Source organism: Dendrobium catenatum, unplaced genomic scaffold (genome assembly GCF_001605985.2).
Source record: "Dendrobium catenatum unplaced genomic scaffold, ASM160598v2 fragScaff_scaffold_993, whole genome shotgun sequence".
NCBI lineage: Eukaryota > Viridiplantae > Streptophyta > Magnoliopsida > Asparagales > Orchidaceae > Dendrobium > Dendrobium catenatum.
Genome location: NW_021319455.1, coordinates 907,781 through 933,222, shown reverse-complemented (window position 1 = coordinate 933,222; position 25,442 = coordinate 907,781). Strand labels below are relative to the sequence as shown.

General features: G+C 35.8%; 1 protein-coding gene across 1 annotated transcript; it reads right to left on the bottom strand.

Annotated features, from left to right (window-relative positions):
- Nucleotides 1-259: 259 nt before the first annotated feature.
- LOC110100050 (VAMP-like protein YKT61) lies at nucleotides 260-25,242 on the bottom strand. Its single transcript, XM_020827438.2, has 6 exons — nucleotides 24,833-25,242; nucleotides 18,476-18,573; nucleotides 17,888-17,992; nucleotides 16,980-17,045; nucleotides 715-801; nucleotides 260-585 (listed from the first exon to the last, which is right to left on the bottom strand). The coding sequence occupies exons 1-6, from the start codon at nucleotides 25,044-25,046 to the stop codon at nucleotides 535-537; spliced, it is 621 nt and encodes a 206-aa protein (XP_020683097.1). The 5' UTR covers nucleotides 25,047-25,242; the 3' UTR covers nucleotides 260-534.
- Nucleotides 25,243-25,442: the final 200 nt, after the last annotated feature.

Sequence of the window (25,442 nt, the reverse complement as noted above, 5' to 3'; positions counted from 1 at the left end):
CAAATGATAGAATTATTATAATTATAATTATTTTGAACGAAAATATCTACTTGTTGCCACCCCTTTATGAGGTATTTGGCAGCGAAACTACTCCCTAGGCAAGCCTACCAGCAACCAGCCCCACAGGTGCAGTACCGCAATTATTTTTTTCTCACTTAAGAGATCACGCCACGCCACATAAGAGGGGACTCAAATATGGGTTGGGGGTTCCCAACCATGCTCGTGCACCAACCCAGCTAAGCCCGGTGCGAAACTAAGGTATCGCATAATCTAGATTTTCTTGCACTTATATAACATTCAATAACAAAAGTGTACCATCAACTTCCCAAGTGGCCAGCGCATAAATTCACACATTCATAACTCACACGTAAAGAAAAAAAAAACTGAACAGTTACAAACGTATAACTTGCATAGAACTCGGGCTATTCCTGCCCAGATAAACCAATCAGGTTAGAAGAATCATCACCATTTGAAAAGCTTTAGATTTCTGAAAAGCAGATTATATAACGCAATACTCGGAATCTCCCATTGACATTAAAGTATGGTGCAGCACTGGTTGGTTTTTTTGGCCTGCTTGTAAAACATCTGTGGATTGGACAGGCAATACAAGTATCAGAAGAGGTTTCAGTGCTTGCAATAATTGGCAATGGATGTTGACTGTATCTTATGCTATTAGTACTTTATGGATTCTTAAATCATAAATGAACAACATACCTGGGAGGCAGCACTAAGATCTGAACTCTTCTCCACCAGGCTATCCAACTTCTCTCCTCTGGCCAGCACACTATCAATGGTTTTATGCTACAGAAGTTTGAGCCAACATATCAGTTACCAGGGAAGATGAATTAATTGATAAAAGAGGCAGCTCTTAACGAAAAATTGTTACGTGCAGTGTTCGGACGCGTCCAGAGGCCTATCCAGACGCTCCACGTCAGCCAATGCACAGTGCATTTGATGATATGGCGCGTCCGTATTGACCTCCGGATGCATTCGGACACCACACAAAATAATCTCTCGCTCTTAACAGGCATGGAAAGCAAACGAAAATTTGTCAAGCAACTGTGAATGCTACAATTACGCAAAATCTTACACCTTTAAGCCTACGAATTTGACAGTGAAATAATGATTTTTTCACATTTGAGCAAACTTCAAATAGATGTCCACTATGACTCAAATTATGCAGATCCAATTTCTTTGCAAATGTCCTATCGAATTATTGATTCCATTTAACCTCCAACTTTAATCAAGTCAATTTGATCAAATAGTTTTATAACATAACTCGTTTCTTTACATAATGTAAATCTATCTTTTTAAGGAGCTCCTTTATCACTCAACAACTCCAAAAACTAATTACTGAATCATCACTTTAAAGATGCGTATGATAACAGTTTTGACTAGCATTGAAAAGTAATTATGAAATTACCAAGATTCCAAACACAATAGAAAAATATCAAGGATCAGCATTAAGTCTATATAATTTATATTTATTTGCAGATACTTGCAAAGAGTAATTAATGCAAGATATATGGAAATACAATAGGTTTAGATGATATAATTCAAATTAGTGAGATATTAATAAAATAATTAAAAGATTAGAATAATTGTAAAAAATTATTTAAAATAAGTGGCTTAAACTTAATTGAAAAAAAAAAAAACCGAGAATATGATATGCAGTTGCAGTGAGTGTAAAATTGGTAATAAATAATAATCAATTAATATTATAAGAAAATGGAAGATATAAAGATCCAAAGATTTTACAGATTTATTTATTTTGGACCTATTGTATAGATGAAAGAGAAAATAAATGAAGATATAAGTACTAGAATTAAGACTAAATGATTAAAATGGTAAAATGACTCATCAATATTATGTGATAATAAAGAATGGGGATTAATAATAAGACATAATTGGGAAAAATGATTCATGTAGCCGACCCCACATAGTGGGATAAAAACTTATTGTTATTGTTGTTGTAATGTAAAGCCAAATTTAATATAAAATGCAATGATATTGACTATATTATATGAATATGATTGCTAAGCAATAAAAAAACTCAATTATAGTGAAGCAAAGTTGATTTTAGAAAAAATAAAAATTCTTAGATTAAATCAAAAGGAGTAGATTTCGAAAGGATTATATGTGAAATGGTGCGAGAGAGATATCTGGGGAAGATATGGTACAATAACAACAACAACATCAAGCCTTTATCCCACTACGTGCAGTTGGCTACAAGAATCCTTTTTTTCCATTGTGTCCTATTAAGAGTCAAATTCTCATTTTAAACTAAAAAAGAAATGACATTTCTAATATTTTCTAACCAAGTTTTTTTAGGTCTACCTCTACATTTCTTAACATTAGTCAAATCATATACATCTACTTTCCTAATCGGGTCATTAGAAGATTATTGTTTTATGTGACCAAATCATCTAAGGTAACTCTCTCTAATCTTATCTTCCACTGAAGCTACTCCAAACTTTTCACGTATATGCTCATTTAGCATCCTGTCTCAAGAGTAAAGTCACTCATCCACCAGAGCATCCTCATCTCTACAAAACTTAACTTAATATTATGCTTCTCTTTTAATGGTCAAAATTCTGCACCATAAAGCATTGCAGGTCCCAACACCATCTTATAGAATTTTCCCTTAAGTTTGAGGGGGACATTTCTATCACACAACAAGCCTAATGCATTCCTCCAATTCAACCATCCAACTTGAATTCTGCTAATAATATCCCCATCTATTTCACCTTCACTCTGAACAATAAACACAAGATATCTAAAACGTGTACTATTATTAATGACACGATCATCCAAAGTCACAAATCCCCCACTAGGTCTATTACTACTAAGATTACACTCCATATATTATATTTTAGATCTACTCAAATTAAAACCTTTAGACTCTAATGTTGACCTCCATAATTCAAGTTTACCTTTAACTCCCTCTCTAGTCTTATCAACAAGAAGAATATCATCAGCAAAAAACATAAACATGGGTACAACCTCTTGCAAATGTCTAGTGGGAACATCCATGAATAAAGCAAAAGATTTGGACTTAAGGCTGGTCCTTGATGTAATGCAACAAAAATAGGAAAATTCTTGGTCAAACCACTTTGTGTTTGAACACAAGTAACAACACCTGCAAACATATCCCTAATGACTTCAATATAAGAAGTGTTAACTCCTTTTCTAGAACTTTTCATAGCGCTTCTCTTGAAACTTTATCATATTCTTTCTCTACATCAATATCATATGAAGATCCTCCTTATTCTCTCTATACTTCTTCATCAAAGCTCTTAATAAATGTATAGCTTCCATAGTAGACCTACCTGGCATGAATCCAAATTGATTTTGAGAAACATTAGTATCACGTCTTAAGTCGTAACCTATGCTCAATAACTCCCTCCCAAAGTTTTAAAGTATTACACATTAACTTAATTCCTCTATAATTCGCACAATCTTATGGATCACATTTAGTCTTAAAAATAGGAATCAACAAACTCATTCTCCACTCATCTAACATCTTTTAGTCTTCAAAATAATATTAAAAAATTTAGTAAGCCAAAAATATTCCTTCAACTCCTAAGCATTTACAAATATCATTAGTCCAACAGCTTTTTCACACTATGTTTTCTTTAAAGCCTTAGGGGAAGATATGGTGTTGGAAAATAAATATGGATGATTGGGGTTGTAGTTTCAAGTGTAGAAAGTGCACTGATTATATGAGTAGAGAAAATTAAATCGGGGTGATAAACAAAAAAAAAGGGTAGGCCAAAGATAATCTAAGCAGCAATAGTATAAAAAATTGCAAATTAGAATTAACACCCAAAAACTCAACAGAAATGATTGGAAAAGACTGATTTATAAAGCCAAATCAATTCATAACATAGGCTAGTGATGATAACAACACTTGCTTTTCATGTGACTAAAGTATTATGGCCAACTAATGTTCATATCTTTGGCAAAAGAAAGTACATAGCCTAGCTCATATGGGATCTTTTAGTTCATAGCTACCAATTTTAGCAATTATCACTCATAGCAAAGTACGCATGCTAAAAAATTATTCCTAATGTGATTTAGATTTAATTAATTAAATAACTATTTTATGCACATAATATATGTCAAGATAACATGCAACCAATAAATGCTATAGTTAGTAAAAACGTTGCTACGCTTTGCCTATAAATCAAAACAGAAATTTTGCATTGAAAACATTGTTGAAGATTCTTGTAGAAATTTTGCGCATTGCATTGCACTTGATGCATTGAAAACATTGTTGAAGATTGATGTAATCTTGTGCTGGTGCAAAATTTGCATGACAAAACTATACATGAGATCTCATATTAGTTATATATTTAAACAATAACAACATTTATAATAAAAAGGGGTATTATTATTTTCTAGAATCTTTCAACTTATCCCGATATTATTTCTTTTGAAGAAGCAAGTGTTTTTTTTTTTCGAGCAAGTACTTAAGACAAAAGCTCTGATTTTATAGGTGTGGTCCAACTGATTGGTTGAACCTTCACTCCAAACCAATATGATTTGGAGTTTCAAATATCCTAATGTACAGATAGGAATCTTAAAATTGGTTAGCGCCAACACTTTACACTTATATACCAAATACCGTCACATTTTGTGAACATTGCTCACACATCAAGAAGTTTAAATACATCAAAATGAACGTTCTAAACAGTGATTATAAGATATTTTTCATCAACTACACGTAGCCAAACCCTCCCAAAATGATTAAGTTTTTAGTTTTGTAAACAGACGGATCAATGGGTTCAATTTCATCTTTTAAAGTTTCAATGATAATTTCCACATCACACATTTTCATGTGTTCATCTTTTAAATGTTAATTACTTCAGCAATAACAACCTAGAAAAAAATAAACAATTTGATTTGCAAGCATTTTCATGGAACATGGAAATAAATAAAACTTCAATGTCTAGCAGAGATCCACTAGATATGAATAATAAATTGAAGCTTTTTAACCAACCTTCTTTTACGGGAAAAAAAGCATTGATCATTCTTTTTGATTTTTTTTTCTATTTTTTTACTAGGTCTGTTTCATTACGTCTAGAAACATTTTACATCTTTTCATCAAGTGAAGTCAACAAGTCATTTAAAGTTATTTGCCAAGTGCCAACTCATAAAGAAATCGCTGAAGGGAACTCTTCCTCAAATATTCTATCCAGAGTTTCAAATTTGCCAAGAGTTGATCAAGTACATGTAAAAGCTATGAACAAAGAAAAACTTAAACATTTTATAGCAAGTAATGTTAATCTTTACTATGTAATTTTATATGTATTATTTATTTGTAGCCATTCTTGTAGCATTGAATCTCAAACTGAACCTCTAAATAGAAGGTCAGAGTGTTAGACCGGTCTAGCCGGTCCAAACGGGACGTCTGGACCGGCCTAGACGCGAACAAGGCGACATCTCCGCCTCCTGCGGAGTTCTGACGATCCGCACGCCTAAGCAGATCCTTGTAGGAAGAATTTTTGAGAATTTTGAGAGGGAAATTTGAATGTAGGGACTGTTTAGGGATTTCCTTTTGATTTGTATGCATTAAATACTTTGTTTTCCTAGGGTTAGGGCATCTTGAATTTGACTGAAATTTGAGATCTCTTAGATTAGGTTTTCTTTGGGCTCTAGCGGCGTCTAGAGATTTGGGAGATATCAATCCTCCTCTTGAATTGAAGATCAAGTGTATCTTGCGATTTTCCGTGTTTCTTTCATCAAATAATACAAAGTATCTATTGTTTTTGTGATTTTGTGCGGATTTTTGTGAAGAATTCTCGCTGTTTTCCGAAGATTGATAGAAAATACTTGAGATCTACAAGTGTTTCCTATCACAGAGGCACGAGCCTGATATATTACGATTGAATCAAGTTACATTAGTTTGCACTTTATGATAAAGATCTATAAAGTCCTCATAGCTTCTCTCTCTGGTTTTTTCTTTCTATCTCTTCTTTCTTTAAGGCTCAATCCATCAATAAGATTTTACAGTTACCCAAGAGCGCAATCTAGATTCAACATTCTGTAGGTGCATTGAGCATGGAAGATGTTTTGGATCAAGAAGCCAAGCCATAAAGCATCCGAATAAAAGGTACATATATCCATGATACTAACAACTAAATTAAATAAGGGATCAATTGATGAAAATGATCCAAAGAGTAGCGTTTATGAAAAAATGCTCATGTAATTCATCATCCCCAAGAGCGCTACTCGATCAATTTGCACTGAAGACAACATAGTCTCCATACTCAATCGCTGACTTCCACTGAAGGCACTTCACCTCGCCAAGAGACAATGGAGCATAATCTTCTCATCCTCGCCAACCTAAGAACCTCTTTACTCAACATAATATGAACGGGTCAAATTTGTTGAATGATTCAAGCTGATTCAAGTTAGTTCCTAATAAGATCTTCCAGCTTGGCTTACTTCATCGAGGAGAGTTGTCCAATAAGAAAAGATTAGTAGAAGCAATAGATATCAGAATAAGAGGAAACCAAGTTAAAGTGGTTCAGCTTCTATGGACCAGCCAATTTGATTGAAAGGGAATTAGGAAGTTTTCTAATCAAAAGGGAGATGTTTAGGAAGGTTCTTAATCAAAGGGAATTGTTTAGGAATGTTTAAATTACAATTGGGAAGAAATTATTTAGGGCAAGAGATTTAATTTGAATTTAAAATCTAAGAGGAATTTATTTAGGAAAAATGAGGAATTAAGAGGGGATTATTTAGGAAAGTTTTAATTAAAATTGGGAGGGAATTAATCAGGAAAATAAATCTAATTCGAATTCAAATATGATGGGGAATTATTTAGGAAAAGGAGGCTAATTTGGGGATGATGTTTTGGAGTTTGCTAAATTTAGAAGTTAGTTGGGTTCTAGCCAGCGGCTAGGCATTTGGGAGGGTTGGATCTTCCTCCCCAATTGAAGATCCAATTGTATCTTACATTTCTCTTTATAGTTCTTTCAATAAAAATTATTTTGGGGCATTCTTCTTTCCAATTTTTGTGTATCATCCACTGATTTTTGTGAAAAGTGCATCCACTTCCTATCAAATTGGTATCATAGCACTTTTTTGGGACCTATTGCGGCAAGGAAAGTTGATGCCTTGGAAGAGCATCTTAAATGAAATGTTGGCCAACTCAAATCAATATTTGAAGGCCAAATGTCATTAATAGAGGAAATGTTTTCCAACCTATAAGGAATGACAAAGAAGTTGTTGGATCTTCATGTCAAAGGACATTATCAACATCAACGACATTCCATTCTTGTCAAGCAGAACTGTAAACAAAGCATGAACAAATTTGCTAGACTAGCTGAATCTGATGCAAAATTTTGTTTAATAAATCCTACTTATAGCTAGCATGATTTCAAAGCCTATGTAGTTTCTCAATCTCAAGTAAACAAGAATTCAATGACCTCACCTATAGAGAATCTGGTTCCTGCCAGTTCAACATTATCGTTTACATAGATAGATGACATGGAGGTGATTTTGGAGCCACTTCCAAAGAGGGGGAATGATGAATAAATGAGATTTTTTATGGAGCTATAGAGTTTGAAAGGTGAAGAAAATGGGGAGAAGATAAACGAGCAATACATGGTTCAACCAATCCTATAGCAGTATCTAGAGGTGTTCCAGCCAGTCCAGGGGTTACCTCCACCACAGGAACACGAGTATGCTATCATCTTGAAGGAAGCAGTCTCACATATCAGGGTCTGTACCGTTATCCCCAAATCTAGAAGGATGAGATCGAGAGATTGATCAGGAATATGCTTGAGGTAGGGATCATTCGACCCAATGTCAGCCCATTTTTCAAGTGCTTTAGCAACAATTTTCTTCGTTCCACTTTAAGTACAATGTGGCACTTTGGGAGAAGAGTATTGATGGACCGACCAATTTGATTGAGAAGGAATTAGGAAGTTTTCTAATCAAGAGGGAGATGTTTAGGAAGGTTTTTAATCAAAGGAAAATTGTTTAGGAATGTTTAAATTACAATTGGAATGGAATTATTTAGGGCAAGATATTAAATTTGAATTCAAAATCTAAGAGGAAATTATTTAGGGAAAAGAAGGAATTAAATGGGGGATTATTTAGGAAAGTTTTAATTAAAAGTGGGAGGGAATTAATTAGAGAAATAAATATAATTTGAATTTAAATCTAAGAGGGAATTATTTAGGAAAAGGGGGCTGATTTGAGAGGGAATTATGGAAGCACATTTATGTGAAACCCCTTAAGTAAAAATAAGCTAAAGTCTTAAACATAGAGGCTTTTGATGTACTAGTTAGAATTTTATTAAGAAACTCCACGATTAAGCATGCTCATCCCGGAGAAATATTGGGATGAGTAACCTCCTAGGATGTTATACCAATAGGACAAAATCCTAAGGCCCTTAGGCCAAAGCGAACCATATCTCAATAGTTAAGAGGTTGGGCTGCTACAAATAGTATCAGAGCAATACACCAGCCGGATAATGAGAACTAAGTGCCATACAAGACAAAGTGCTACGTCATGGGAACCACCTCTTGAACCCTGTATGGGATAAAGTACTGCATGGTGGGAGTCACCACTTGAACTTGTAGGGGCCACCTCTAGAATCTGAACAATTATTACGTCCTCCGACCGGACGTAGAGGAACGTCCGGTCGGAGGCAAATTCCCGCCAAATACCGAGTTGTACCAAGTAAACACCGAGCAATATCAAATAATAACGAGGAATAACATCATGTGAAGACCCAATACCGAGTTTTTTCGAGCTATCTTGAGCAATACCGAGTTATACAAAAGTTGTACCGAGTTTTTCCTAGAAAAAACTCGGTACAACTCGGTATTTCTCGATATAGCTCGGTATAACTCGGTATTGGTCTTCAAAGAGCGGTATTCATCGTTATTATCAAATAATACCTAGTTGTATCGAGAAAATACTGAGTTTTTTGGCGAAAATTTAGCTCCGACCGGACGTTCCTCTACGTCCTTGCACCGGATGTAATAAAATTTCCTAGAATCTTAGATGTCTGGTGAATGTTTTTGGGATAAAGATATTGACGAGGATATCAGTTACTTAAATGAGAGATTGTGAAATCCCTTAAGCAAAAAGAAACTAAACTCTTAAATATCGAGGCGCCTTTTGATGTAATAGTTAGAATTTCATTAAAAAACTCCATAGTTAAATGTGCTCATCCCAAAGAAATCTTGGGATGGATGATCTCCTGGAAAGTTACACCAACAGGGCAAAATCGTGAAACCATTAGGTCAAAGCGGACAATATCTCAATAGTTAAGAGTTTGCGCTGTTATAATTTAAGGCTACTGATAAGGTGATTTCAGGATGATGTTTTGGAGTTTGCTGAATTTAGTTTATTTTTAGGTTATTTGGACTCTAGCCGACGGTTAGGGATTTGGGAAAGTCGGATCTTCCTCTCCAATTGAAGATCCAGTTGTATCTTGCATTTCACTTTATAATTCTTTCAATAAAAAAATTTTGGGCATTCTTCTTCCCATTTTTTTGTGTTTCATCTGCTGATTTTTGCGAAAAGTGCATCCACTTCCTATCAGCTTCTTAGCTTATGTCTATTGTAGGAGGAAAAGTATCACTAAAAGGGGGGTAGAAGAGGGTGGTCAGCTCTCAATCTCGCTCTCTTCCTGATGGGGACATCAAATCATGGAAAGTATATCAGAGAAGTAGTCGTCGATCTACGGCCACAATCGCGCCGATCTATTTTTGAGTCCTCATATGTATTTATTTTATTTGTTTTCTTTATGTATTTGTTTTAATTGTATTTCCCTTTTTACCCCATACTTAAGGGTTTGTCATGTGTAAGCCCTAAGGGCTAAGACATTTTTTATTTTTCCGTTCATTGTATGAGGCTATATATAGCCCCTTTATGTTTCTTTTGAGTTTAATAAATGAATTATAATCAAATTTCTGCATATTGAATTCTTGTGAGAGCTTGAGAGGTTTTGAAGAGAAATCCCTTGAAGAAGGAAGCGGATCACCCACCAACCTTGAAAGAGTCCGAGCTCGTGGCTTGTTTCTTCGTATTTCTTTTTTCCTCTTCTCCCTCCCTTCCCTTCCATCCCACGGTTCACCCCGTCGGCTACACCCCAACCCCACCACCGGCCTAGGCCTTTTCCCCACTCCACATAGCCGCCGGCCATCCAAGGTGGTTCCCCTTGATTGAGTGACCCACTTGATCCCTCCACCTCCACCAAACCCTAGACTAGCCGCCGGCCTCACCCTTTCCCCCCTTGCTTCCAATTTCCTAAATTCCCCATTATTACTTCCTTTCTTGCTTAGTCTCTCTTGAGAAAGATTTTCACTTTCAATCATTCAATTCAAATTTGAAATTTGAAACATGTCTTAAAATAGAATCCTATTTTAGGACAGTTTCTAAAATCAAATCCAAATTTAATTTGAATTAGATGGGAATTAAATCCTATGTCCTAATTTGAGAATCTCATTTAAGAAAGTAATAACCCTTGCTTATTTCCCCCAAATTCCCTCCCTATGCCACCGGCCCCATGCATGTCCCCTACTTGAATACTTTCCAAACTTCAAGCCTCTCTCTTTGGGAAGAATTCAAAGCTTCTCCCTCTCTCCTACCCACCCCCTTTCTCTCTCCAAAGACCCAATAAATCCTTTCCAAATTAAAGGATTAATTAGGAGAAAGAATTTACTAATTCCCTCCATCTTTCCTCCCCAAAATCTAAACCAATCTCTTCTACAAACTCCCACCTTTGGCCGGCCATCTCCAACCCTTCTTCTCCACTTGATTTCTTGAGAGAAACTTCTTTCTCTCAAGGGGAATCTTTAAGGAGAGCAAAGTACGTCATCTACAACACTTCAATCCTACGAGATCAATGCATGGCCGATCCAGATCTTGACTCCGGCTTCTCGACATCCTCAAGTTGACTTTCTTTGACATCAATCCGAAAATAGACAATTCCGCCGAGGGTACTTGTATCATATTATTTTCACCATGTCTGAAGCCATCGAAGAACAATTGTCCACCGTTCAGTAGCAAATCACCACCGCCCCACAACGAGGGTGAACCTTTCCTCCTCTTCAATTTCTCTACAAATATTCTTCTCTTGTAGGTTGTGATTCAAGCACAAGGAGTCGAGCAAAGCTATCTGCCAATGCTTAGCAAACGTAGGACATGAGTTTGATTTTTTATGCTTTCTAATCTCATTCTTAACCTAGGGGTGCTATTGAAAATCTACTTAATTTGCATATGTTGAAATTCTAAATGTTTTGGTGATCTTAGCTTCTAGTGTGTGATTTGGCCTAAGCGGAGTCACCGCTCTTTTGTTTTCTATTATCATTTAGTAGCTAATGTTTTAAATCTTATTGCTCTTATTCCAAAACGTGCAAGATCTTAACATCTTCATTTAAATCATATCTAGTCCTGCATCACTTCCTCTCCTTACAAAATTCAAAATCTCAATAATTTTACATGTAAAAGTTCAAGGATCAAAAAGTACTTTAAACTAGTGAGGGAAGGGAGAGGGAATTTGATTGGTCAGCTGGATGCTGAGATGGATGGGTTGGTTGGCAATCAATAATAGCGACCTTACTAGTGACAGAAGTGATCCACATGGAGGTTATGGAGTTGTTTGATGGTAATTGATTGGACATTCATAGATTGATCTGCGGATAATGTGATGTCGAGCAATTGAAAAATAACCATGAGTTACAGGCCTCTATATGAGGAGCGTCTACATTGCAAGTAGCGACAGGTTGGCAAGATTATAGTGAAAATGGTCCTATGTGGCCATGTGGGCAAGATCTTCAAGATCTGGATTAGACAACCTACATGAGAATGGATACGCGGCATAATATCATCATTAGAATGAAAAGCCATGATACAAGTTGCATAATTGTCCTCAAGAGGAGTTCAACCACCCAAGAAGGCCCTCCTTTTCTTCTTCCCAAAGAACATTTAACTATTATGTTCAATTGATTTTGTAGACGGGTCTGAAGCTAAGATAATTGTCAATCCACAACATCTATCATTCTGATGATGGTGTGAGAAATCAGATGTTACATTTTCCCCCATGTTGAAGTACAAGCACTGATTGGACACTCAGGTGATCAAAAAATTGAATTTTGGCATCCGCTATTTCGAAACCTATTATTTTGGATATATGTCGATTTGCAATTGGGTCTTTTATCGAGGCACTGCCAATTTTGGGTTGACTATATAAAGAGGTTAGCATAAACGTTTAAATTTTTTTGAAAAATCTTCAATGAGTGGTTGTGGCTTCTCGAAATTTGAGTAGAATTGCATAAAAGGTTGCAACATTGGAGGAAACAAGAGAGGTTGCACCAATTCCCAAAGCCAAAAGGAAGGCAATAGAGGAGGCCATCCAGAAGGAGGTCTCAAAGAAAGCCGTGACGGAGACCGCATGACCAACAACAAAAGTGCAAGCAACAATTGAGGTGGTGCGCACTCGCAAAGCAAGCTGTGATAGAAGAGGTTGTGCAACGAGGCCAGGAGAAGGCCGTGATGAAAATGGAATGAAAGGGAGCAAGTTGTAGCTAAAGTAGTGTGAAAGGAGGTTGCTTAAAAGGAAAAAAAAAAGCCACCTGATAGTTAGAGGAAAATGTTAGACCAAATTGAGTCACAATCAATGCGGCAATCATCGCGTCGGAAGAGCCACTGGTAATAGTGATGATGCTAAAGACGAGCAATCTGTCGAGGGATCAGCCAGTTATGAAAGAGGTGGTAAAAAAACACATTGCCCTTAGGTCTCCCTAGTCATTCAAAAGCTATAATTTCTTCAATCAACGAGCAAGAAGCTAGTCGCAAGTTCTCTGAGGAATGGCTCCAACCAAATCTCTAAGGGCGTCTGGAGGCCAACATTACTTGAACTGAAGAGTTGGGCCTAATCGTCGAGGAGCAACAATAGGAGATTCACACCTCAAAGCCAAAGTGATTAGCCACTAGAAGGAAGAGGGCAAACTAGATGCCCTTCAATATGAATGTATCTATTACTTTAAGAGTCACAAGTTAATAATACAATGAGTTGAAAGATTAGCTGGCATTTGAACTTGGGCCATTGAGGACTGGTATGTCCCACCAATAATCCTGTGGCATTCCCGCGCAGCCAAGTGATTGTGACAGAGACAAACATTTGAGGGAGAATTAAAGAGTTGGACATAGGCGTAGGAAGTTACAACTTGAGCCTGACAAATTGTGACCAATGGAGTGGAGCTCAGCCTCCTTGTAGCAACACAGAGATTTCTTTGACCTAAGGCCTTCTCAAATGATGTCATGATAGAGATAATGTTGACTAGTTATATGAAAAACTGACCTGAAATGACAAGGTAAATTATCAACTCAAATGTTTTCCACAACATTGGCCATTTACCTAGGGTTGACCTAGGCACATGAACTAATGTCCTTGGCACGCCTCCTCTTAGGGTGAGCTACTAAGGCATGACGCAACATCTAACCAAAATAAAAGACCAAGAGTCTATGTTATGGACAAAAGGTAGTGGTGTAGAGACACCAAGTAAATAAGGTTTTAAAGTATTATCGTTCGAATGATCGTTTTGACTTAATAAAAAAAGAAGACCACTTTTCACTGTCATCATAGTTTGATCTCCAATTTTCTAGAAATGCAAAGATACACTAAAAAAAACAGTAGCAAAAAGTAAGTTTTTCCACTTGACTAAGCGTCCTGCCCCCAACAAGTTTACCTTAACTCATTAATGGGGAAATCTGACAGGAAATTTTAAAATCATCCACTTAATGTCACACTGTTTCATGTTGAACATAATAGGCAGAGACATTTGCGCTTCTTGAAAGTGTTTTCCTTTGTTTCTCTCTCTTGGTGGTCATAAAAGGAAAGGCTAACGAAGAAAGATGTTTACCATGAGTGATGGTGCTTTACTATGCTAACCTGTGGATATGATGGATCCAAACAAATTTCTCCCTTTCACTTGCAACTTGTAAAAATATGTGTTAGGTCCCTGACAAATATCTCAAGGGTAGTTGGATGCTTCTTAGAAAAGTATACTCTTCTAATATGATGGATTGTCCAACTTTTAGACATTGGTCACAGGAACACTACGTTAATTGACTGGAACTATATTTCTACCTAGCTAAATTCAAGAACGGATAAACCCTACCAATCAAGCTAGAGAGCACTATGTTCCTAAGGGAGTGTCACATCATATTTGCAAAATTCACTCTCAATAAATTCATGGTGCTACGAGGGATAGTGGCCTTGTTCAATATGTATAAGCTGGACTTCATTGCATTGAAAGTTCTCTGCTTCCATTTTTGACCACTTACTAATTATAGGCATCCAATCTCCCGTCACCCTCAAATTCTAAAAACATATGGCCTATCAAAGTCCATAAAGATTTGGCCAAAACAATACTGTTATGTCTTGTTGGATAAGAGATGACTAATTCCCACGTCTTTGTTGGATCCCTCCAAGATAAATGCAGACGTCTAGTCACTCTCCTCATCATTCAGAAATTTCTTGGCTCAAATAAAGGGACACGTTCGCCAGTTGTTACTAAAGGACAACCAATCTCCTGTAATGGGTGATGTCAGAGAATAGAATGCAGAAAGAGGTGGTCGATAATAACTTGATGTATTGGTGCATAAAAGTAGATAAATACAGGCTTCGGGTCCACATGGGTGTTGAGGTGGACCAGCTCTGCTTGCGATAGAAGTGGTTTGCATGGAAGCTTTGTATTTGATAGATGGTAGCCGATTAGACATGGATGGCTCAATCTGCGCATAAATTAGCATCGAGTTATTGGAAAATAATCATGAATTCTAGGCAAGGCAGCGGCCTCCATACGAGTGACTAAATGATACACAACATGCTAGTAAGGTATGCCGAGAAGGATCTAATGTGATGTGGGAACTTCACGGCATGTACTTGACGGCTAGTAAGAGGACGAATATTTGGGGGATATCATCGTTCAATTTGATATTATTATTTGGGTGGAAAATCATAGTGCATGGGACAGAATTGTGTTTTAAGTCGAGTTCGATTAGCTTCATAGTCTGTTCAAAAATCTATTTTGAGATCGTTGTTGATTCAATATGTGAACTATTCTACTGAGGGTGTAAAAAATTAGATGTATTCCTCCCAAAGCCTTTTCAATTTAAATCACAAAAGCTCAACTTCCACCAAAGTTCAAAATGTCAACTCTTGAGGCTTATTTGGGGAACATCGAAACGTTAAACCTGGTTGACCATGTCTCCCGATTGAAATAAACTCTCCATTCTCACTATCAATGATATTGCATGCATTACTTTTGATCCAACTCCAAAGAGTACCTAAATTTGGTTAGTCTTGATTAAGTAAAAGGCCAAGCCTCAAGGTTAAAACTCCATGCATTTTGCTTGATCAACCCTAGTTTAACAAGCAATTACTATGGTTTGATATCCTCCTAAACCCATTAAGCTTTTATTGTCAATTTTAGAGTTTAAAGTTTGAATTTTATTTTTAGGTTTTAAAGAATACATTTACTAATGAATTCAAAGTGCAATGAATTCAAGGAACAATTGATGTAGGCAAAGGGGGGTCAAATCATTTTGGGTTGTAATTTTAGTGAGCTTCAATATCCTCTACTAAATGTCAGCTCATTAATGTTGAGCTACTACTTATTCAGCTCATTAATTTGAAATTATTTGAGTTCATTCCCCCCCTTTCTATTGACCCTTTGGTTTGCCCACTTGGCTTCCCTTCCCGTGGATGGTTCCTTTCCCCCCTTAGCTGCCTTTTGCGGTTCCCTGTGAAGTCCATTCCTCCCCCTTTGAAAAGTTGTTCCGGTCCCCTAGCCGCCCATTCCAGTTCCCTTTAAGTGCTGTTCCGGTTCCCTTTGGCTGCTATTCCGGTTCCCTTTTGGATGCCTTTTCCGGTTTTATGTGTGATTGTTCGGGTTCTGTTTCTGGACTGAATGTTGGCCCCCTTTGTGACTCTTTGGGTGTTGCTCCTGGACAGCTCCTTGGCCTTCTATCTTCCCTTGTTTTAATGGTTTATTTGGGGATATTTTGAGCTTTTTGGCTGCCCCTTTTCCCCTATAAATATAAAGTGTTTTGTAATAGAAAAAAGAGAGATTGTGTGTTGATTTTTGGAGCAAAACCTGAGGGTTTTTATGATAGCTTGCGAGCTATGCCTCGTCTCTTCATCTTCCTCTAGGAAAGCTTGTGAGCATGTCCTCTCCTTCGTCTCAGCTTCTTACCTCTTTCTTCTCTCAGCAAGTTCGACGTCAATTGTATCTTTCTTCTCGATTAAACAAAAGCATGTTTAGGTGTTTGTTTTTATATCATAAGTTTGTAAAGGTCGTCTTTATCCTATAAAGTTGTATTTTGTTTAAATGCAGTATTTTATCTATTTTTGAGTATTTTGTGTATTTTCTTATGTTCTTAGGGAGCCTTTTCTTTTGCTTGCAAAAATTAGAGTTTTTCTAATTTTTTCTTGCATCAACAATGAATCCTAAATACACAAATGTAATAATTTCGTCTAAAAGGATAAAAAGAATACATGATATCTTATTTTAAAAAATTAGTGTTGGAGAATTAGAAATGAAAAGGGTACACCAAAGATGATGTGGATAGAAGTTGTTCAAAATAATTTGCAGAGAAAAAATTTAACACCGCAGGTAACTCAATAGGAATAAATGAAGAATGAAAATTAATAAAACTGCATAAACATTTCCTTAAATTAAACTTAAGCTCCAAACATGAATCATCAAAATGAAGGGCGACTTTTTTTGTACGATGCCTTATGCAAATAGTCTCTTACTGCAGGTATCCTCCATAAATGAATTACCCAGCAGTTCTAGCAGTTTTACTTTTCCCTTCTTTTTATGCAAGTCAAATTGTCAACATTATTGCAAATAAAAAGATTACTATATGGACAAATAGAATAGTTTCATTTCTACAAAACAAAAATGATCACTACAAAATAGATGCCACAAACTAATACCTACCAGAATAATTTTGGTCTCGTCCAAGTCTCTTTGAATTTTTAGCAACTTATCAGCCTCTGCAGGATCCTGACCACAAGAAAAAATAACAATATCAAGCGGTCAACTGATATGAAGCTAACAAAGAAAAAACAAAAGGGCCCACAGCAATGACAATGCCAAGTTTTAACAGAGTGGAAATAAATCTTAATAAATTGAAACAAGACTTTAATCGACAATTGCTCAACCAATTTAAAACTAAACAATAAACAAATTGGAGATAAGGATCAAAATTGTCTTCTGATTCTTACGATGGAACGAAATGATCCCCGACTATTTAAAGATCTCATTTTAGTCCTTTGACCTTTTAAATAAGAACCTAAATGATCCCACGGGATGAATTTGGTCCCTATTCAATGAGTCAAATGACCAAATTGATACTTCAATGTAGTCGGAAACTGTTTTGATCCTTCAAAAAAATTAGGGGACCAATTCGATCCGTTTTTCATATAAACTGAAACTAGACACTTTTGTCACATGTACTAATATAGCAGATTGTCTTCAGTAAGTTTCTCTAACTTCACCATCTACACTAAGAAGTCCATGTACAGTTTTGTGTTGCTGAAACAGAAGCTGCAAAAGAACTTGGGGCGTTTTTTACTCAAACAGAAAACATAAAAAATAAACATAAAGCTGGGCAAAGTAAAAAGAGTAGAACTAAGCAAACCTCATGTTCATGAAATGCAGATTTTCTTAGGTATGGTCAAAGAAATATCAATAAAAGAGGCTAAAATAGTCACACTTCAAACACAGATGAAATAAGCCACTCTTCCTAAGGAGGAAAAAGGTCTGTTGATACCAGAAGAAAAAATATTTTCCAATTCCATGCAAGTTAAGATAAAGCAAAACCTAAGAGGAGGAATGATGCACACCTGAAATTTTGTTAAGGCTTCGTTCAGATATACCCATGACTCGGTAGAATCAGTCTGCACTGTTTTCCAAGATTCCCCAAATGCTTTCTGATATTCATCTAGGACCTTCAAAAGCAAAAACATTAATTAATGTTTAAAGAAAAAAAAACTACATAAACTTGTAATCAAAGGAAGAAGTATGTGAACATAGAGAATACAAATGCATCCAATAGATTCAATGTTCGCATGGATCAAGTATAAAATACTAAAAGAATAGACTTCGATATCATCAATGTCAAGGATTCAAAACAGGTGTAAAAATTATGTCCCCATAAGTTTTTCTTTGCAATTAGATTTTGGAGTAAGCAAGAATTGCTGATGAGAAATAAATGAAACTTAGTTAAAAGTGGAAAATGCTACTGACAAAAGATATCTTCTGACAATTTTGAAGGCAGTTATAAGCGTGCAAGAAGCATAGAAGAGAATAAGAGAATCATGTTTATGAAAGCAAATACTAAAGGAAACTTGAGTGGAAGCAACAAAGATTTTCTTCATACAGATTTTCAGTCTTAAAAATATAAATGCTAATTGAAATTAGACGGTACTTACAGTACTGAGGAGGGAAAATGCACTGCGCACAGGATAATGATCGTCCATAAATGTTACAGCACAAAGTCCATTTCTATTGTAAGAGTGAACCTTATATTCTGCAAAATAAGGAAGGCAATAGATTTATGATATATTATACAACTGCAGGCAATGATAGATTTCTAGAAATGAGATAAAGATCAAAGTTATAATAACAAAGAACGCAAAAAAAAAAAAATCTAAATAATTCAACAAACCCAATCTTGAAAAAGCTCCTATCACTACCAATCACAGCTCATGAAAGAACACAATGCCAAAGAAAAACCCCAGCATACACTAGATCATTGCAGGAAACCATACTAAGAAATATATTATAAGAGTTCAGTCCTGGATAACATAACCTCCATAAACCAAACCAATTCATTACTTTAAATTTCCATACCGAGTCACAACCCTTCAGATTCATAAAAAACTAGCTAGGAATGTGTTTGTTACACAGATTTCTACTGTTTTCTGATCGAATTATTTACAATGAATCAAATCATTTGGTTATAGAATCAGGGTTGATTACCCAAGGTGTCCCAATAGAAATGACAAGATTTCTAATTGACCAAAAAAAAAAACTATTGTGCCACAAATAGAAAATCATCGGAAACTGGAGCTAAATCAGAAAATATGATCCTAAATGCATGGGGCAAAGCAAATTTCTATGGGAAAAATTATAGATTAGCCAACCCAAAAATGCAAATGAATTAATACTCAAGCATTTCAAACAACATCATCGTCCCTGAAGAAATATATCCCAACATAATTTACTTAGGGGAGTTCATAAAAAAAAGAACTTAATAATGCTAAAAGATTAACACATGCAAAAAGCTATGATCAGGACCAATGGTGATCTCTATTTAAATTTTAAAGACCCAATTTGGTTTTCATATAACAGGATTTAAAATTCAGGCCTGGATTACCAATTGCTGGTCTCTTCCTTTGTAATTGTGAATTCTGCATATAACCTTCACCGGGGAAACCCTCTATCTCCTAGTCGATTTTGTTGTGGAATTCGGGCCTCATGATCTCAATTGATTTTTTTTTTTTTTTTTTTTTTTTGGGGGGGGGGGGGATTCCATTCATTGCAATACAAATCAGAGTCACATTTAGTGGTTTCACACCTGACCTGAACTCAGATTTTTCACAACCGACCTTCACTGAGAATGTCATTTGCTTCACTAATTATGGTAAGGCCTTTCTTCTCTATGAAAATATTATCTTATTATTTTTTTATACATGTCTTTCATGTAATAGAATCTAGTCCACCAATTTTCCATGAAAGCTCTCCGCATTAGTTGCATTGGTGCTCTACTTTTAAAATATCATAAGCTAGTGATTATATTTGATGATCTGTTTAGGAAAATTCTAGATAAAATTTGTTGAGAAAACATTAAGCATTCTCCTGAAATTGTTAAAAATGTGTCCTACAGTCAATGCGTTCTCTTTTCATGTCTTGCAACTCCTACCAGGCATTACTGAATGCCTTGAGAAACATTTAAATAGATTCTTACGATTTAGTAATATCTACCAACTGAGAATACATTCGTCGAAATGAAATGATTTCTATTTTTCCAGGCTAACCTTCATTTTTACCGGTTCAGTGAGAAACAATATATTTGCTAAAGAGTTATCGCAGCGACACATTCTTTGTGTTCTTTTATATTCCATCTCTACAAACAAAAAAATATTAAAAGCGTCATAAAATTGATTGCATGGCAGTTAGAACTCACAAATATCTTTAAAAATAATTGAGCTATTCAGACTTTTTTGGAGCAAGACATCAATTGGTTTTCATTTTGTATAACATCTGGCCTGATAATGCTTCTCTAGCCTCTATATTCCCCAACATCTCCCATGACTCCTCAAAGATATGTGGTTTTTTACTGACAATGCCTGAATATCTAAAATATCTCCTCAGGCCTTACGAAATCCTTTGGTTGAGGAGACTGGCTGATGGAAATCTTTCTATTTATTCTCATCAAAAACATCACATCAAAAAATGATCATATCATAATTTATTCATTTCATTAGTTGGTTTTATTTTATTTTAGTTCGGTATTTCTATAATTATGTTGGTGATGATTATTTCTATAATTGTGTCAGTGATGAGCCTTGAAAGAGGGATGCATTTATTTCTTAGTATTAGATTAATTCATATGTTTTAGTAAAGTTTCAATTTGGATTCGCTTAAGTTTAATCCTCAAACTGAGTTGTTATAGTGATTGTGCAACTGGAGAAGATGGGAGATGACATGATATGAGTTGAAAATTTCTTCAGGCGGTGTAATTTTCCAGATTTATTCTACATGCACAATGGAATTTGGTTTTTTTCTCCTATGGATTTGTTTGCATGTCTAGCATTTTCTCCCAATCCTGTGTTTGCATAGTTCTATTGAGTAATGATTAATCCCATGGAAGCTTTGCAGGTTGCAGCTTATCCTGATCTCATGACTTTTGCCAAAGTGATTCATGTAATAGTTGCAACTCAAATATTAAGTGCCAAGTTAACTGTAGGCACCCGAGTTAATCATCGATTATATAGATTTTTGGGATGTCATGGATAATGACTTTTGGGAATTATAAGCCGAAATCATTTTTGTCCTTTGAGAATAAATTTAAATTTGAATTAATCTCTGCTTGTGCCAACCATGTCTACTATTTTAAGTGATAAGAAGCCTATAAATAGATATTCTAAGGTATGTTGATGCAATGCATCATAGGCCTAGATCTATGTCAAATGAACAATTATCATAGCATGTCTCTTAAGAAGTTATAAATTATAGTGCCCATACATTATGTTGCTTTGTTGTCTGTTTATGTGGTTATAAGGCTTAAAATTGTGCAATTGGATATTAAGATGTTTTTTGCTCTTGAGGTATTTTGAGATGAAAGCCTCAAAATCAAAAAAATTGTGTAAAGTGAAAATAAAAGTTAAAATCGAATTTTTATATAATACCCGAATAATATGTTAAAGAATGACAAATTAACTTTCTATTGAACTATGAAGTAACAAATTAGCATACATATGAAATAAAAATTACACAATACATAAATTGATAGGTTATAAATTGCATGAAATAGAATTGAAATTCAAATATTACAAGAACAAAATAATATTAAATATAAGAATTGCATAGAAGCATCATATGACATCAAGTTTAAGTGTTTAACTCCAAACTCTTTCTTTATCAATTCTCTGCTCATCTGCATTTAGTTTCGAAAGAAAGTTGAAATTGCTTGCAACAACTCATAAATTATTAGCACTGTCATCACTAAGGGGCCTTTATTTGAGTCATCATCCTAACAAATTAGTCTCTGCACAGCCTCATCTCGTGGAATTCAATACCTCCCAAGATGCTTATTCTTCATTTATTTCTGGAATCTTCCGCTTTCATAAATATTTGTCATCAACATAAAAATGAGATTAATACTCCAAAATTTCTAGAGCAAAGAGTGATGGTGGTGTGCGGCTTTTAAGTGGTCCACAATGGCAGCTAGGAAGGTGGTGGTTGCAGCAAAGGCGGCGGTATGGAGGTCTAAGCAATTGAGAGAAAGTTGCTAAGGATCTAGGGTGCATGAATGTGGGATTTGTTCGGAGAGTTTAGGATTTAGGTAAATTTTAATAAAAATATATATAAATGGGTGAGGCGTACGCCTCAAGTCAGCAAGGCAAGGCATGCCTCAAGGTGGGCCTCAGCTAAGCTGAGGAACAAGCCTCATAAACGAAGTTTGAGGCATAAGCCTCAATATGTTTTCGCTGGAATTATGCTGAGGCGAGCCTTATATTGCAAAATTTTAAACAATGTATAGTTATAATATGTATTATGAGGGCATGCAATGGTCTATTGGATATAATTTAATTTCCAAAGGAATCACAAACCATTAAGGTGCATTGGAGGCAGTAAAGTTGACAAGTCTTGAAGGTAAATTTGTTTGAGGGTAAATTGACTTAGAGCCTACTACAAACTACAAATACATGTATGACTCAATGGACATCCAAAGAGGGGCAAACAACACAATTTATCCAATCAAATCACCACATCACCCTACTCTCCACAAATGAAGGGCTCCGCCTCCTATCCTCCAACCAATGAGTAAACATCTCAAAACAATGACCCACCCCCTCCATTCGAAAATTTTGAATTTTTAAATGTAAACTTGGAGAAATGTATTAACCATCTCCTCAAAAATATTGTATTTCCTATAAGAATCTTTCAATGTGAACTCGAATGAAAATTTATAGTGTTTTGGAAGACAACTTCTCACATTTCAAGATTGTTGTCCGAGAGACCCCTTCGGTGAGAGATTTCATTTCACAATTTTCTCTTTTTTAGTACTTGAATAAATTCATTCCCATGCTTCTCCCTACTAACTCTATATGGCCAAAATCTGCCAATACATTCAAACAAAAACAAAATGCAAGAAACAAAAACAAATGCAAGAAACAAAAACAAATGCAAGAAACATCAAGTTTCATGCAATCAATCAAAACTAGGTTTACTTGACCTAGTCTAGGTCTTGCAAGCATTTGGCCAACCTACAACTGGGGGTGTCAATTCGGGTCAGCGGGTCGGGTTCGAGTCGAATCCGGAACTAACCCGGCACTGTTCGGGTCAACCCGAACCCGACCCGTTTTTAAAAACGGGTCAGGTTTCTGGACCCGAACCCAACCCGACACGAATGACCCGAAGTTGACCTAAAATTTCTAATTTTCGGGTCAAAATCAAGTCAATATTCGATTTTCGGGTCAAAATCAGGTCAAAAACAGGTCAATCTCGGGATTTCGGGTCAAATATGAGTTTTCGTGTCAGTTTCGGGTCACTTTCGGGTCAATTTCGGGTTGCTGGGTCAACCCGAACCCGACCCGATTTTTAAAACGGGTTGATTTGTTCAACCCGAACCCAACCCGTTTCGGGTTCGGGTTGACCCGAACCCGGATTTTTCCGAGTCGGGTTCGGGTCGTGTTTCGGGTCGTGTCAAAAATTGACATCCCTACCTACAACCCTTCGAAAATTCTACCAAACCCCATATCAATCATTTAAGTATTCCTCCATCATCTTCAAGTGGTTAAAAGACCATTAACTTTTCCATTTTCAAATCCTAATCACTTCAATGGCCGCCAACAAGCTCTCGACCAACTAGGGTTTCCATGGTTTGGCCAACCCTAGTTGAATCGATACATATTCACATCTACCCAAAATCAACCCTAAGATTTCTAAGATATAATAGAACAACTCTAATAGCAACAACAATCCCTTTAAAAAATTAAATTCAAGATATCTGTCATATGTAATGATACATTTTTTTATTGAATGAAATTTCTCCTAATTTTCAATCTTGGGTGTGTGAGATGGATGTTTGGTTTTTTTTAGTGTGCTGGAAGCGTGACTGTCTGATTCAGGAAGCAGTTATCTCTTTGTACTAGTGTGAGATTTGCATTTCTTACTTCAGAAATTTCATGAGGTTTGCATTTCTTAAGTCAATAATTTCTTTTTGTGGTCCTATTCTACAAAACTTGCTAATTGTGTGCTAATGCTCTTGATTTGTTCACATTTAGAACAACAAGAATTTTCTTTAGGTTGATTAAATTACAATGACTTGTTGATTTTATGTGTTCAAAATGTTTATTGATTCCTTCATATTATTTGGTCATTACATTAATATTTAGATTCTAATTCTCATATTTATTGTTCACATTTAAAGAAAATAAGTTGCTGACTTATTTAGTAACTTGTGCTCTATAAATCCTTAAGTTTTCATGCATATTTACATACATCATATTATAATAGTTGTAACAGAACATTGAAATCATGAGTTATCTTGCCTCACCAGATGTTTACCATTGTATTTGATTATACTAGATAAGACTACTTAATTTTTTTTAAGTTTCTTACCTTGAGCTTTCCCAGCAATATTTGCCTGTATTTGATAGATTCTATCATTAAGAAAAATGACTGCTTCGTACGAGAACATTTCATCTCAGTAAAGACAAATAATCATTCTTCCTTAACGACCTAGCGTGTAATAGCATTGTGCCTAGTTAGCAAACAACAAGAATAATAAACAAAGAATCTGCCGTTTTTCTCTGTTCAGAATAATGATTAGAACATGAAAGAGTCTCAACAAATAAATTAACACAACCAAATATATCAATACAAAAAGAAATTCATGCATGAGATAGGAATGCCAAAGAGCTATATAGCCACAGCGCCCGAAAGAGCAATATTCCGGTCAATCCATGGCACGAAATGCTTCATACTGCAGAATTACAAATACTGGAAAATAACGACGGTGGATAAATAACAGAGAATATATGGATCTAAGATAAAACCTTCGTGTTGGACGGACTGCCGCTGGCTCGGCGGCGTTCTCTTGGCAACAGTGCGGGCAACAAATAAAATGAATTCTTTGGCAGCGGACCTCTGGAAATAACCAAAGTGACTCACATCAGAGGCGTTCGCAAGCACCACTGGCTCGGCCGAGCCGGAAGAAGAGGAATCGCCGGCGCCGGAGCACTTGATGACAAGAATCGCTGTGATCTTCATAGGACTGCGGGTCGATGATGGCACGATCTGAACCCTAATACAGCGCCGAAGATCCGGTCGGCTTCTTCCCCGACTCGGACAAGGCAAAACCTGCTCTCAGATGAAAAAAGGAAGTGGACGAATCGGAAATGTTACGCTACGCGCGGGGCTGCTGTCGTTGATTGCGCTTTGTTCCTTCAGAAATATTTGGGCACGCGGTAAATAGTTGGAATAACGACTTCTAGCATATAAATGAAATTTTATTGCGTTAAGCATCTCCTCTTGAGGAAATTGGGATTAATTTTGAATATTTTTTTATTTTATTTATAATATTTTTAGCAAAAATTGAGAATACTTTCACACTGTAAAATTTTATAGTGTAATTTTCTATATATTGTAAATGGAATGATTCTAAAT